Consider the following 16,119-nt stretch of genomic DNA (forward strand, 5'->3'; position numbering starts at 1 on the left):
CATTCCCATAAGGAAGCTGGGGTGTTTGGGGTGCACCTTGGGCTTACCTAGGTGCGAACCTGCATTGGGATGCACCCAATATAGGTGCAAGGTGTGTTTCGGGTATACTTGTTAACATAGTCGAAAATGCAAAACCCTAGTTGCGGCCTTCATTTCTCAAAGCTCTTTTTTTTACTCAAAAATATCATGAAATTTGACGAGAGAAGTAGGTGTGCTTTTTGTAGAAGGGGGTGCAAGCTCACGTATCCATATGGAACTTGGGGTGTTTGGGGTGCACTTGGGCTTACCTAGGCACAAAATCCACACCGGGATGCACCTAGTATAGGTGCGGGGTGGGTTCTGGGTGTACCCAATAACAAAGTTGAAAATTGAAAAACCTAGCTATGGCCATCATTGCTGAAACCCCCTTGTTTTTACACAAAAATATCATGAAATTTGATGAGAGAAGCAGGTTTACTTGCAATAGGTGCAATTTAATTGGAAAATGGCAAATGTGATTTGTTGATTAAAAAATGTATGATTTTTTTTTACAAAACAAACCCTGCAATTTACTAAAAACAAACTTGATTTTTGGTAGCAAAATCATGCGGTTTGCAAGCTTTTCTAGGGTGCAATTTTGCAATAGGGAAAAGCTCACATGATTTTTGTTGATGAACCTAGTCGAGAATCTCCGCACTTTGATACCACATTTCAAAAAACAAATAGATTTCAAAAATGTATTCTTCTATTAGATATTAGGATCAAACATTACAAATATGTTCACCTCCTTTTATAAGATTTAGGGTGAAGATAAAACCCTAAAACTGACCTAAATTTTAAACAAACTAATCTAGTCTAAAGTTACTTAAGTGACTTTCTTACAAAAGTCTTAATTGTCTCTAATAGATTTGCATGGGGTCTTGGATCAATTCTAGCTCAATTTCCCATCTTTTTGAATTGCTGGAGCAAGAGCTCTATACTCAACATAACAAGTGGAATTATCATCATTTGCTAGATTATCCACTTCAACTTTTGGTGGTTCTTCTTTCCTTCTTAGGAAAGTAGGTTGAAAAGGTCTAGCAACAAAGCCAATTACAATTATGTTGTTATTATTCGCTAAGGTACTCCCTTCATTATTATTTTGAGTAGGCCTAGGAGCATTCATGTTTTGCATTGTTGATATCAACTAAGCCACCATATTTGTCAATTGTTGTTGTCCTTAGATAAGGTCATTAAATCTTGAGTCCTCGTTTTCTGCATCTAACAACTCTCTAAACTCCTCTTTCCATTTCAAACTCTTCTAATTCTGGTCCTTGATAGTGTAATTCTACATTTTGAAGTTCTAGTGATCAAGCCTTTCTTCTTTTTCTCTAATAATAGCTTGATTCTCTGTCACTCATGTGGTATATTCTGCATCAAATTGTTAGCTTATCTATATGTTGGCATGATCACTTTCTCGAATACCACTATAATGTCTCAAACAAGATTTTCTTTCTAATTTTTACAATTTCACAAAGATCGAATGCTTGAAACCTTATCACTTTTTGACCATTGAGATCTTGATGTGGGTAGTGTGAGAGTACTGAAATGATAATTGATTATTCAATGTTCCATTTAAAAAGGAGATGAAGACTATTACAAGCAAAGTTTCTAAAGCAGAAACGAAAGACTGAAAAGAAACATTCTAATTAAGAGCAAACTACGAAAATGAAATATCCTAAACTAACTAACCAACCAAATGACCATTATAGAATCATTACATAATTACTTTAATACCCTCCCTTAATAGTCATTTTACTAAGTACCCTACAGAAGACTTGACATAATCTGTAGGTCATTTGGCCATGAATGCATAGAAGGCTGCTCCCTTCTCGTTAGAATGCTCTACGACCTGAGCCCACTGTTGAGATCCTCCCTGGTTCTACAAAACTTTTGGATATGACTAAGTTCACCATAATTCTTCTACCACAATCCTTCCAAACCTGATTTTGTGTAACAAAACCATCCCTCCCGCTATCTAGAGATACAAAAACCGAGATCAATTGCTCAAAAACTTCACATGAACTCAATTTTTGGCAAAATTTTCAAAAGTAGTAACACCCACGATTTTAAGAAAACGTCAGAACTTTTGCAAAAGTACACCATTCACTCTAGCAACCCTAGGTGTGACCCAAAACAAGCTGCAAAAAACCTCGCTTTTTGCAAAAAATATCCTCAAACCCTTGATGCGATGTTAAAATCACACACCATTGTTTTTGTGGTAAAATAGTATAAACCAAGGTTGCAGGGAAACGTCTCCCGAATAACCTGGTACCCATATTTGTTATTGGTTTGCATATCCTGAACCATGCAGATTTGTTGGTTCGTTTGGCAGGCGTGAGCTAGAGGCGGACAAAGGTATCTCGATGTATCCTCGTCGAAAAAAATAGACAACTCTAAAAAGTGACTTTTTTAAGTGCGTCAAAACATGTCAAAACACTTTTACGAGTCAACAAAAAACTTTTTGAGCCATTTCTTAAGCCGCTCAAAGGGTTTTTTGCAAATGAGAGCCTTTTCTATGCCGCATGAAGGGAGATTTGGCGGATCAGAAAACGTTTGACCCATTGTATGTCGCGTGAAGGAAATTTTATGGATTTAGTTTTTTTCACCCAAAAAAAGGTATTCAATTTTCATTGATTCAAATATTTCGATTTATATAGTCTGTAGATACTCGGATTCAATTCAACATTTACGATTTTGTTGTGTATTTACATAGATATTTCTCTATCTTTGACTATAAATACTAAATTTAAAATTACCATCGAATATTTTAGTTCACAATGTAAATTAAGTTAAATATTAAAATGCTCGAGCATCAAGCATTTTAATCTTTAACGTAATTTACATTGTGAATGATATTAATATTTATAATAAATTATAATTAAATTATTAATAAATTAGTTAAAATTAAATTACTGAGTATTATTATATTATTAATTTTTTATATAATCTTTTTTTACTCAATATAGACTATATAATTTATTTTTTATTATTGAGTATATAATTTTTATTTATTTTTACCAAGTTATAGTAAATTATATAAATTATTAAATTGACAACAATATAATAATTTTTGGAAAATTAGTAAAAAAAATTATATACTCAATACTATATTAACAATATTAACAATATTAACAATATAGTATTGAGTATATAATTTTTTTACTAATTTATGATAACATTTATCTGAAATTATTAAATTAATAAATTATTATACAAAATTTGAAATAGAAACTGGTAAACAAATTGAAATCAGAAGTATCATCCACTAAGAAATTGAAATCAGAAATCAAATACCACAAAATTAGCAATAAAAAGATGAGAGAACTAGACCTAAGACAATCAAACTCAGAAATTAAGCACACAATGTCAAAATCTAATATTCTTTTGTTTTAATTTTTTGTTTAGATTCAAAATGTCAGGTGGAGGAAGACAAGGGTTGCACCCACTATAGAAGTATGGTGACCGTATTCCGAGCCAAAAGGATCAGGTAGAACAACCATTGTTAAATGTAAACTTTGTCCATTGATATGGAAAGGTACCTACACGAGGGTGAAAGCTCATTTCCTCCACTTGCCATGTAATGGTGTTGAAGGTTGTACAAATGAGTTTGAAAGATATGATGCTGTGAGAGAACATGAAAGGGCTGATGGGAAAGTTGCTATTTGAAGCTCTCATGCTTCAACAACAGGGGCAACTACTGCAGCTTATAGTCATAATATAGAGTCAGAGGTGGATGTGACTTCTAGAGTTGTACAACTGAAGAGGCTCACAAAACCTCACATTGGCAGCTCAAACCCCATTGGAAGATGGTTTGATGTGCAAGGTCGAGAAGCAGTTGATACAGTAATCAGACGATTCTTTTGTGCAAATGGAATACCATTTAATGTTTCCCGCTCACCATTCTATGGAGAGATGGTCCATGCTATCAATAATGCACTAATGGGCTATAAACCACCTTGGTATGAAAAGTTTCGCATTACTCTAGCTGATAAAGAAAATTCTCGAGTAGAGGAACAAACTGCACCATTGGAAAGAGTGTGGGCTCAAGAAGGATGTAGTATTGTGATGGATGGGTGGACAGATGCTTGGAATCGTTCACTACGTAATATCATGGTAACATGCAACAAAGGGCCTTATTTTTTGAAGGCAATAGATTGTTTAGGGCAAGAAAAAATGCAGAATCTCTTCATAACCAGCTATGTGTTAGCATTGAGGAGGTGGGGGCATCACATGTAGCCCAAATTGTTATTGATGCTACCCCTGTTTGTAAAGTAGTAGACATGTTGGTGCAAAGAGGTACAAGTAGATATTTTGGACACCATGTTGTGTGCATTCATTGAATAATGCACTCAAAGATATTGGCAAGTTCCAATGGATTTCAGATCTCATAGAGAAGGGCATAAAGATACAAATGTTCATATGTAACCATCACCACACACAAGCCATTTATCGTAAATTTGCCAAGGTGGAACTTCTCAAACCTACTGATACACATTTTGCTTCTCACTTCATTCTTCTTGATTGCCTTTGTGAAGTCAAAGGAGTTTTGTATTCCATGGTTGTTAGTGATGCATGGGCAGCTTGGAAACAATCTACATTAGATATTGCAGTTGAGGTGAGAGGTATGGTCCTTGATGAACATTTTTGGGCTAATGTTAAGTTTGTTGTGGACTTTATTAAGCCCATATGTGAGGTGATCAAATTTGCAGACTCAAACAAGACATGTTTGGGAGAGGTTTATGAAGCAATAGATTCCATGTGTGAAAGAGTCAAGAAGATAATAGATGCAAAAGATATTTCTCTATCTCCTTTGATAGAGGAAAAACTACATGGAAGATGGAACAAACTTAACACCCCTCTTCATTGTGTTGCTTATGCCCTTAATCTTAAATGGTATGATATAGAAGTGACCAAAAAGAGGGTTCCACATCAAGATAGAGAGGTAATGAAGGGATTTTGGGTAGCGGTAAAAAAGATTTATGGCCAAGGTGAGGATGCTTAAGTTTTGAGGACTAAATGGAATAAGTTTTCCTGTGGGCGGATGATTTTGGTTTAGTGTAAGTTATGTATGATATGAAAGTAAAGAAAGACCCTATAGAGTGGTTGTGGAACCATGGAAAGGAAGCCCTTGAATTGCAATCATTGGCAATACGGTTGCTCTCACAAGTAGCCAACTCTTCATCTTGTGAGAGAAATTGGAGTACTTATGGGTTCATTCATAGCTCACTTCATCTTCTCTCTCGTGTAGATCTTGGATACAATGAGGGTCTTTTAGCAAAATGGGATCAAATTTCACCCAATGGAGAAGTTGCAGCCATTGTGGATGAAGTGGTTGAAGCAGATGGACTAGCTGATTTACCAACTGCTATTCTACCATCATAGGAACTTGAATTTGAGTGTGATGGCTATTTGGAGAGCCTCATTGTTGAGGATCTTGATATGGATGATCATGGTGAAGAAGAGTAGATGATAGATATAAGATTTTTGATTTTTGTTTTCAGTTTGTTTGTGTACCAGCTTGCTGCTTATTAAGCTATTTTCAATATGTAATCACTAATCAGTTTGAAACTTTGACACAATGATTGCATGACATTTTGATTTGACTCATTTCACATTTATGTACTTAAACTTCGAAGTTAATGTTAATTCTTGTTTTGAAAGTTAAATGTCATTATGTTTTCAGATTTTCTATAAATTTATAAATTATATATAAAAAAAAATTGGCATCTCCAAGTACCCCTGTTGCCTATTTTGAAAAAATGGCCGTACCGGTACTAGCACCAATCTCCGACATCTCCAAGTACCCTCGTACCCATGCAATCTTGCTCAAAAATCATCTAGAAAAAATCTGCAATTTTTGTATGAAAAAATTGCACAAAACATGAAAAACCCATCATATTTTTTTTGGAAAAATATCAGAAAACCCATAAACAGCAACACCTTTCATGATTTTTTGTGGAATAAATAAAAAAACCCTCCAGCAGAGAAAGAACCCACAATTTTGTGTTAAAAAATCATACAAAAAACAAACAGAGAAACCATGATTTTTGAAGAGAAAATCATACAAAACCTTCCAAGATTTGTTGTGGAGAAAAATCAGATAACTCATACATGATTGTTGAGGAGAAAATCGTACAAAATCCCCCACTCTATTCAAAATCTTTACTTGCGGCCATCACAAGTAGTAAACAAAAATAAAACTCCCTCACAAAAATCAAGCAAAACCCTTCGATAATTTTTTGTGGAAAAAAATCAGAAAACCCATCCACGATTTTTGAGGAAAAAATCATACAAAACCCCCTAGTTTGTTCAAAAACTTTACTTGCGGTTATCACGAGTAGTAAACAAAAATACTCCATGATTTTTGTGGAAAAAATCAAACATAACCCTTCCATGTTTTTTTTTTGTGGAAAAAAATCAGAAAACCCCCAAAAAAATTTCACAAAAAAAAGTCGATCAAAAAGAAGCTAAGCTCTGATACCATGAAATGATAATTGATCATTCCATGTTGTATTAACAAAGGAGATAAAGGTTCCTTAAATAAGCAATTACAAGCAAAGTTTCTAACACAGAAATGAAAGACCGAAAAGAAACATTCTAAATAAGAACAAACTAGGAAATATCCTAAACTAACCAAATGACCATTATAGTGTTAAATTTATGACCTAGTTCAGTAATCAGATTTCTAACATTTAATTATTTGCTAGCATTAAGTAAACCATAATCAAGTAGATGCAAGAATGAAAACAAGAGAGCAAGAGAACAACACAAATACCTTGGGAAAACCTCCAAGGAGGAAAAACCCAGCACTAAAGACCCACAGGTCAGATTATGTATTCAATCTTAATTGCATCAACACAATACTTAGCTTGACTCTTCAGATCTGATTCCTTTTATCATATCAGATTTGCCCTTCTAAATACACCAAGTCTTCATCAAGGAATACCAAATGACTTCTATCTCTTTGAACAAGTTCACACAATCCTCTCCTTTATTTCGCACCTTCAATTGCAGAGCTATTTCGCTGATTGCATGAGAGATGAAAGTGAATGATTGTATTTGCAAGTTGACTTTATTTATATGAGTCTTAACCTTTATTAAATCCAAGTCGGCCTTCCTCCTTTTGGCGCCAATTTATTTATTGAGGCGAGGTGTATTTTAGGGTGGTGTGAAGGTTAAAGGGCCTGACCTTAACTTGGGGGCACGTTACCCCTTTAGGACCCAGTCCTATATGGGTTCGGATGTTGCCTTAAGGCAATCTGAACCCATCTTACCTAGTTACAAACAACATATAGAAACATTACATTATTACTTCAATAAGTACATTGTGAGAGGATATGAAATAATATTAAATAAATATGCTTGTTTGCGGCAAGCTGCACAACTTACAATGCATGTAAATCAAAGGTATAATGCTGATTTTGGTGGCAAGCCTTCCACAACAAATACAAATTTAAAGTAAATTTGGTGGAGAACCACACAGATCGATATTACAAAATTAAAATTGATTAATGCACACAATCTGAATATATGAGTGTTGAAATCACCTCTGAAATATATATAATAAACAGCATAAAAATAAAAAATAAAATTAGAAAAATACCAGATGATGGCTGGCGTAATAAGACTTTTATACGGCTGTCGTAGAACATTAGATATTAATGTTCTGAATCTCCAAATTTCTAAGCATGCAGCAACGCTCTTGAGTTTTGTAGTATGTCCACTTAAGAGAATATCAAATCTTCAATTTGGAGCGATTACCTTTTCAACTTTAATACTTGCAACCGTGTTAGCTAGCTGCTAGTATAAATCCTAGGCTTCAAAAAAGTTATTGGCCCTTTATGCAAATAGTATGATGCCAAAGGATAAACAATAGAACTTAAATAATGTACAATTGCTACAAAAAGAGAAAATATTCCTTTGATATGGCTCCTTATTGGTAGGTATGGCAGGCAATGGTAAATAAGATAGTCTTTAGAATGTTTTGACCAGCCTCCTGTGTCATATACAACACCCTAAATAATATGAAAACTTCAATTTGTACAACTACATACGAACAAATGATTTCCATACTATGTATGACTCAATAAAATCTTCAAAATTAGTACGGCTACTATCATAGCTATGACTAGCTATAATATGTGGTATGACCAAGCCAATAATATAATGGTATTTTGAAACCACCACAAATTCAAATTCAAATACAAAATCTTCAAACTCAGGAATCTAAAAACACCAAATTGGAATTGGAAAAAAACTGCAACCTTTCAGGTTATTGGTAATCCCTAGATGGAATTACTCTTACGAATAGGAGAGTTTTCATATTTGAATCCATTTGCCAAAAGGGTTTTTGTCCTGAAACAAAAAAAATGAACATTTTTTCAATCTCAAGGAAAATTGTGTTTTGATTTCATGAACTGGATGCCTTCTTTTTTCCCAAGTCTCTCCTTCTATAAGCTCTTTGAGGGAATATAATATTTTTTCCCTGTTCCTTCAAAACGTTATTTTAAAAGCATCTAGAAAAGCCTTTTAAATAATCATTACTTTTTTGGTCCTTGGTCTCAGTGACACTTTATATCATATTAATTTTTAAACATAAGTTACCTTTCTATGAATGTAAGTTTGTAACATAAAGTTACTTCGAGGACAACTCATGTTAATTTATTAAATAATCTCTCTTACATCACCTGAATAGCTTATAGGAAATAAAATAATAGGCTGAGTAATTTGATAACTTTTTCTTGAAAAGAGGACATGACATTGGGGTTGTCCCCATTGTGTTCATGTATTTTCCATCCCTTAGGAAATTGAGGTCCATGGATGTATTCCCATGGGACATAGGTATAAGAAATTGAGGTACTCTCATGTTAAAGGAGATGGTGTGTAAATGTCCCCATTGTGTCACGTCTTCTCTGTCCCATTGGAAATAGAGATCCAGGATGTATCTCAAAAGTAAACATGCATCAGAATTGAGCTCCGTGGATCTGCATAAGAAATTAAGTTAAAATTACTTATTTACAATGAAATTAGGCCTGTCCCTCGCAAAAATATGATTTTCTTTATGCTCAGTGTGCAATATTCATAAGAATACTTGGTCCACAAAATTGAATATTAAAGCATGCATAATCTTAGTCGACCTAGGGAAAATAAGGTGAGAAGTGATGAGTTATTGCTGTCAATTTTCTACTCATTACTCTTGTTTGTCATGGATTATTCAAGCTTCTATTAAAGCTGTGTTGAGAGGTTTTTCTGTTTTTTTCAATTTGTTACCAAATATTCTAAATATTTTTCTAGGTTTTAGGGGTTTAACAATAACGTGAAAGGCATAATTGATTGGTAAGTTTATTATTTTCTCTCTTATCTCAGGGCAGCACAGTGACATACGCTTTAGGAGCCAGTTTTATTGTATTTTCACAATGCATTTTAAACATATTTTAATTTGGTATTATCATGATGTTTTTGTACTTCAGGTTCTAAGGGGTGAGCCCGTCATGGAAGCATGTTGTAGAACTAACATTGGAGGATCTCATATCACTGAATACATGAACAAATTACTTTTGCTTCAGTATCCTTATCACCGGTGAGAATTCACTTGTTTCATATTAATGTCTTCAATTTGGTTTCATATTGCATTTGTTTGAGACTTCAACCTTCTATATCTTTCTTTGTATGAAACATAAAGCTTCTACATGAATTGCAAACAGTGACAGCATCACTTTGGAGAAAGTTGAGGAACTGAAAAAAGAGCATTGTTATGTGGCAGAGGATTACAGTTCTGAGCTGCAGATATTTCAGGTCAAAAGGAAGTTCTTTTCTCATATATAAGCAATTTGCGTATATCTGTAATATAGAATCTTCCATTCCATGTCGCATAATCTCCAACATTGTATGTTTAGTGGTTTAATTTTACATCCTACATGATTCTTCTTTTTCAATAGTTTAATATGCATTTTCTTTTCTTTCAATCATGTATTTGTACCTGCGTGTTCATCATTACAATTGTATCCTGTTTTATTGGCTAATTTCATATGTAACTGTTAGTTTACTTATAATTAAAAAAATTATTCATTTTCTGCTTATTTTCACCTTAGGCTTGTAACACTTTCTAAGGCTTAAGCTATTCATTTGTAACTCAGAACTCTAATTTGTTTTCTGCCTATTTTGGTATTATGTTTTATTTGGGCTCAATGAATGCACATATTAAGCAATGTGGTTTCTAATGCTTGCTTAAGGTATGAAATTCAAAACTTGAAACTCTCCAACCATAAATTCTGCAATAGCATTCTTTGCATCGTTGCTTGGTTTTTTAAAGCTAATTGTTTGTCATTTGCCTATTTAAATATCAACTACATTTATGTGTGCACCACTGCAATTTAATTCAATGTAATAATTATTAAATGATGCACAAACTAATAAGAAGTATCGTTTGAAACTAACAGTCATCTAGCAAATGAGACCTACTTGCTGTCCTTCTGATGTAATTACTAATTACAATCACGCAATACATGAACATATGAGGTATTCTTCAAATTTTGGTGATTTTATAAAGTTAATCAACAAGCCAAGCGGTATCATTTGCAGCAATAATTATGTTTAACAGGGAAGCTTATTCATTTGATCTTTGAGTGCTCCTCCTGGAATTAATATCCTTTTGTACAGTGATCCAAAATCAATAGTATTCTTTTCAAACATTTCTGTTGGTATTAGCTAAAAGTGGGTCGTAATCCAATGCATTTATAGCATTTCATAGAGAATTGTTTAGCATTGAATTAAACCATGTGTTGCAAAAAAATTATTAGGTGTAAATATTTCCACTTTCATTAAGAATGCACCTTTAGAATAGGACTTCATACCTTGGATCGAATATCTTAGTAAATGCAATGACCCTAGAATGACTAAACTAGGTATGGAAAGAAGTCTAATGAACTATACTGAAGAGGATTTATTTCCTCTATGGTGTCCTATATGTAATGATATCCTCCTAGTAAATATTATAAAAAAAAATCGTTGCAATTTTTTTTATGAATCATAACTGTTCTACACTCTCTTTAAGGAATGCACATTTGGGAAAATCCTTCCTACCGTGCATTGAATATTTCAGTAAATGCAATCAGTCTCTAGGACGAGTAAGCTAAGTATGGAAATAAGTTATTGAACCACAATGCACACTAAAGAAAATATAGATCCTTCATGTTATGCCTTTGGTGTCGTACTAAATAATTTACATCAAATATACTTGTAGACTGTTTCAGCAGATTTATTGACCAGATTTGAAAGGTATATAACTCTTTTTCTTTTTTGTTATTTTTTATTTTTACATTCATTCTTGTTTTCTAGCACTTCTAATTAATATTTCATGTATTGTTTATTTTTTGTTTTTTTCTTTCTTTCAAAGCTAGGGTTTACAATTTTTGAGGTTTTATTTATTTTTCACTTGTGCTACGTTTTGATTTTCCAGCTTTGTAGATAGAGATAGCATTTGCAAGTAACAGTTGTAGTGGCAAGACCAGGGACCTTGCTCAGAGGAATGGCATATGAGGTGCATGGGTAGGAATGGTGGTGTACAATTATGAGTGGAGCCTTTGATTGCCGCAAATATAACCTTGCACAAATCCCTGGCTGAGATGTGTAGTCATGTAATTCAATGGAACTTGAGATTGCATGAGAGAAGAAGGTTGTGAGAAGAAATTAGAAAGAAGAGGGCAACAAGGCAGTTGTGATGAATTCACTTCTAGACTTAGAGGCTGATGTAGAGGGCTCTTTGGCTTGGCCCACAGATATGAGGCTTATCTGCTGGAGATAGTTATAACCAGTTGCAATCACACTCACAGGGTACTTTGTTTCTTATACTACTCTTGGTGCACAACCTTTGTTTGAAGGTTATAGCGTAGAACTAGGAGAAGCAACATCAAGCAAGGATGATGAGCTAATTTTAAGTATCATACCAATATAGCACTCCATGTTGCAAGGATCCCATATTAGGATACGTTGATTAATATATTGCATGTAATTCCACAGTATTTTGGAATGGGGGATGAGGGTACCGATATAGATTTCAGTAATAGGGGAACTAAGGACCTTGATTTGGGGGCTGTGGGGGAATTGATTTGACTAAGATCCTGGAGCATTTGAATGAATCTAGGAAATGTCAAAAACCTAATTATTTTGGTATTTTCTACATCTCCATAATTTTCAGTTTTGGAGGCCTTCAAAGCAGATTTAGCCTTTGGATTGTCTATGAGAGGGACTGTCCGTGGAACTCATGTTAGATTTCTTGGAGTTCTTTCCAACACATCCGATAAGTTCAGTTTTAGCCCAGCGGGCTAGGAATATTTATTCTAGTTTTTAATTTATGTATTCTTGGTTGAGTTGCATCTGCCGTTGTATTGTTGTGGAAATATTAGTTAGTTTTATAACCTTGGTCTTTGCACTAGAAACGTGCACAAGATAAAAAAACCAAAAAAAAAAAATCTGGCTATATAAAGGCAGAGATGCAGACATCTATGTATTCCAACTTGTTTCCATAAAAAAAAAAGAAAAAAGTTAAAAAAAAATCTGCAAGTGTTAATGTTCAAAATCAATATCAGCTCCCAGTACCCATAGTGAATGACTATATAGTAAATGCAGGATTTCTTTCCTTCTCATTTAGTAGGTAACTTGTTGAATTTATGTTAACTAGATTACAGTCATATGGGTTAAAAGAGAGTTTCAAGTTGTAAAAGATATTTTGTGAATCCACTTTCTTATAATTGTAAGATGATTTATGCAGTGCTATTGATTGTTTTGTAGAAATTCAGAGCTAACCATGTTTCAAAATGAGAGCGTTTGCTTGAACTAAATAATGTAGCATTGCTAAATGACTACTGCCCTGGACCCAGAACTTTAATTCATAGATTTTATAATGCTAATTGAGCAAGGCACCTACAACCACACAATCTTCTTGCCAGTGATGAGTGATTATTCTTAGGTTTCAAATTGTGTGATACTATCTTTCCAGGGAAAAATAGGAGTGTTATTCGAATGAAAGATTAATGATTTTCAGAAGAATTTTATATGGTTTAAAAAAAATTGACTGCGTGATGAAAGGTTGCCTTGAAAATCACAGGAATTTGGTCAAGTATAACTATCTGTTTCTTCTTTAGATTGAAATGTGCTTGTAGTATTTTGAGAAAAATGTTTGAACTATTTGCACATAAATGATTTGATTTCAGAAAGCTTCAAAGGAGGCTGAAGAGAAGACTAGATATTGGCAACTACCCTGGGTTCCACCCCCTCAAGAGAAGGTAATAACAGAAGAAGAGCTTGCAAGAAAAGCAGCTATCAAAGAAAAGCAAGGACAACGGCTTCGTGAAATGGCAGCTGCAAAGCGCTCCTCAAAGATTGCAGAGTTAGAAAGTGAAGTTGAGGGATTTGAACAGCTCTTACAACAACTAGATTACTTGGATGAGCCTCAGGCAGATTTATTTTCAACTGAGAATGGTTTTGGTTCAAGGCAGGAGATAGAAAGTGCACTTGCAAAATCCATGACATCCTTGAGAAAGCTTAAGGGTGAGCCTACTGAAGTTGAGAAGGAAAAGGAGGAGGTAGCGATGGAAGAAAGATACCCTCTTATCAACATTCCCAACAGCATGCTGACATCCGAGCAGGTAATGCATTTTTTGGTATTCTTATCTAATGTCAATATGTAGTTATAAAGAAAGCTCCTAGTTCTGTGAGCAATTCAAGCTTTTATTATCATGTCTACGCCTATCTCTCTACCATCTTGCCAAGTAACAAGAGGTTTCAAATGCACATTACACAAATTTTTGATCCATTGGTGCATAACAGAAGATTAGAACTGGACAATGATCTTCAGTTTGCACTTTTTCTGTAAAAAGTGTGATGTGTCTATTTTTCTCATTTCTCAAGTGCAAAGTCCTAGACTAAAATTTTCATTTTTGGGCTATTACCCATCATAAATACAAGGGGGTTTGATCTATGTAGAAATCAAGATTGTTCATGCTTGTTATTCATGGACTTTCAGTTTTTAACAGATAAAAGAGAAAAAGAGGCAGCTATTCCTCAAAACTACCTCTGAGGGTCGCGCAAAGGCAAAGCAAAAGCGCCAAGAGGAGGAGTTACAACGGGAGAGAGAAAATCAGCAGGATGAGGAAAGGCGACTGTAAGTTCTTGTTAGTATTGTGAAAATGCTATTGAAAATCACAGATATTTACTGTTTACTTTTTAGGTTTCAGGACCTCTCCTTGAAAGTTATTGCTTTTATGAAAAAATTCTGCTTTAACTCTGGGTGTGATTTAGGGAAAATCCCGAGCTTTACCTGGAGCAGTTACGTGCAAAACAAGCAGAGCTTGCGGCAAAAGTTGAGCAACGAAAACGTTTAAAAGTGAATGGATTTCCTCGTACAAACAACAATGTTACTGTAACTGGAGGAGTAGGACGTGGGGAGAGGCTCAATGCAGCACAGAGGGAGCGCATGAGACTTTTGACTACTGCTGCTTTTGATCGTGGGAAAGGTGAGGACACATTTGGACAGAAAGATGAAGACTGGCAACTTTATAAGAAAATGAGCAAGGACAACGATGATGATGATGATGATACACCAGACCAGGATGAAGCAGAGCTTGCACGTTTGAATGCACGCCTTCAGGTGTTCTGTATTTTCTCTTTGTATATTTAATTTTTTGTTTTACCTATCCCATAGACTGTCAACTAATGTTTCTCCTTTGGTAACAGGAATTAGACCCTACATTTCTATTACCATCAAATGATATCATGGGTAGCCAGCCTACCTTGGAAGTTCAGCAGCCTCGCCCACTTACTGCAGAGGATTTTCGCATCACACTTGGGGTCGAAAGATTCAGATGCCCTGAAATTTTATTTCAACCTCATATGATTGGAATTGATCAGGCAGGACTTGATGAAATGGTAGGAATTTCAGCCCGAAGATTGCCTTCTCATATTGCAAATGCAGTCATGGATGGTACTATTCTATTAACAGGTGGGACTTCACTTTTGCCCGGTTTGGATGCTAGGCTACAGGCAGAGATACAAAAAATAAGGCCTCTTGGATCTACAGTGAGGTTGGTTAGGGCGTCTGATCCACTTTTAGATGCATGGCGTGGGGCATCCAATTATGCTTCCTCTTCACTCTTTACCGGATATTCTTTTACTAGACAAGACTTTATGGAGAAGGGGGAAGATTGGCTCCGGAAGTACAAATTAAGATATTCATTTGGTGCTTAGATGCTGATCCACATTAAGTTAAAGTTGGTTTTCACCAAATAGTTGTAAATTCTAATATTTATGAAAAAAAATATTCTACCGCTGTGGAGGAAGAAGTGAATGATTTGTACACCTACAATGGAAATGGGACAGTTGAGTGTCTCAGGTATATGAGCATGCTATAATTTTTTCAACTCTTAGCCAATGTTCCATTTTATATGAGCATCCTTGTTTTCGTCGTTAGCAATTTAAACATTTATAGAGTGCGTTTTAACATTATTAACGTTTTAAGTATTCCTCACATGTTCACCCATCCACGTGAATGGGGCTTAACTTGAAGAATTGAGATATATGGTTTTAATTTAATATTCTAAATTAACATTTGTAAGTGTTTGAGATAGAATATACAAGGTATTTATTTTATAGAGAATTCACATTTAGATTTGTAGGGAATAACGTAAGGCTAAACTGTCGCTTATATGATTCCATGTATAATATTCAATAGAATATACAATTATAACATAATATTTGTTTGCAATATAAGGATTTTTTCAATTGAAGAGAGCACCAATAAAGTAGACTATTAATCATGGAAAAAACAAGGAGATTTCCCCCTCAATGGTGCTCATTTTTCAAGGGGAGGATGCGACCCATCTCTCTGACGAGAAATGAAATTGGTGGCTCTATGTGACCGTTGGAGATCGGCTTAATCGGTTAATTGAACTATGATCTCATATATAAAGACATTTGATCAACCAAATTTCATCCTAAGTAACATTCTAAGACTCCAAGCATTCGACCTAGAGCATTTAAGCATTGATGTGTTCATTATCAAGCATTTTCAGAGATCTTCAAGGTTGCATTTCCTTCATTCAA

General features: G+C 34.5%; 1 protein-coding gene across 1 annotated transcript in view; it reads left to right on the forward strand.

Annotated features, from left to right (window-relative positions):
- The window catches only part of LOC131043746 (actin-related protein 5), a 167,665-nt gene extending 152,039 nt beyond the window's left edge, over window positions 1-15,626 (forward strand). Inside the window, exons 7-12 of the mRNA XM_057976976.2 lie at window positions 9,492-9,601; window positions 9,726-9,816; window positions 13,233-13,667; window positions 14,055-14,182; window positions 14,320-14,668; window positions 14,755-15,626. Of these exons, the coding sequence (XP_057832959.1) occupies window positions 9,492-9,601; window positions 9,726-9,816; window positions 13,233-13,667; window positions 14,055-14,182; window positions 14,320-14,668; window positions 14,755-15,264 (1,623 nt within the window). The 3' untranslated portion in view covers window positions 15,265-15,626. The remainder of the gene's footprint in view (window positions 1-9,491; window positions 9,602-9,725; window positions 9,817-13,232; window positions 13,668-14,054; window positions 14,183-14,319; window positions 14,669-14,754) is intronic.
- The last annotated feature ends 493 nt before the right edge of the window (window positions 15,627-16,119 follow it).

This window comes from Cryptomeria japonica, chromosome 8, assembly GCF_030272615.1.
Source record: "Cryptomeria japonica chromosome 8, Sugi_1.0, whole genome shotgun sequence".
Lineage (NCBI taxonomy): Eukaryota > Viridiplantae > Streptophyta > Pinopsida > Cupressales > Cupressaceae > Cryptomeria > Cryptomeria japonica.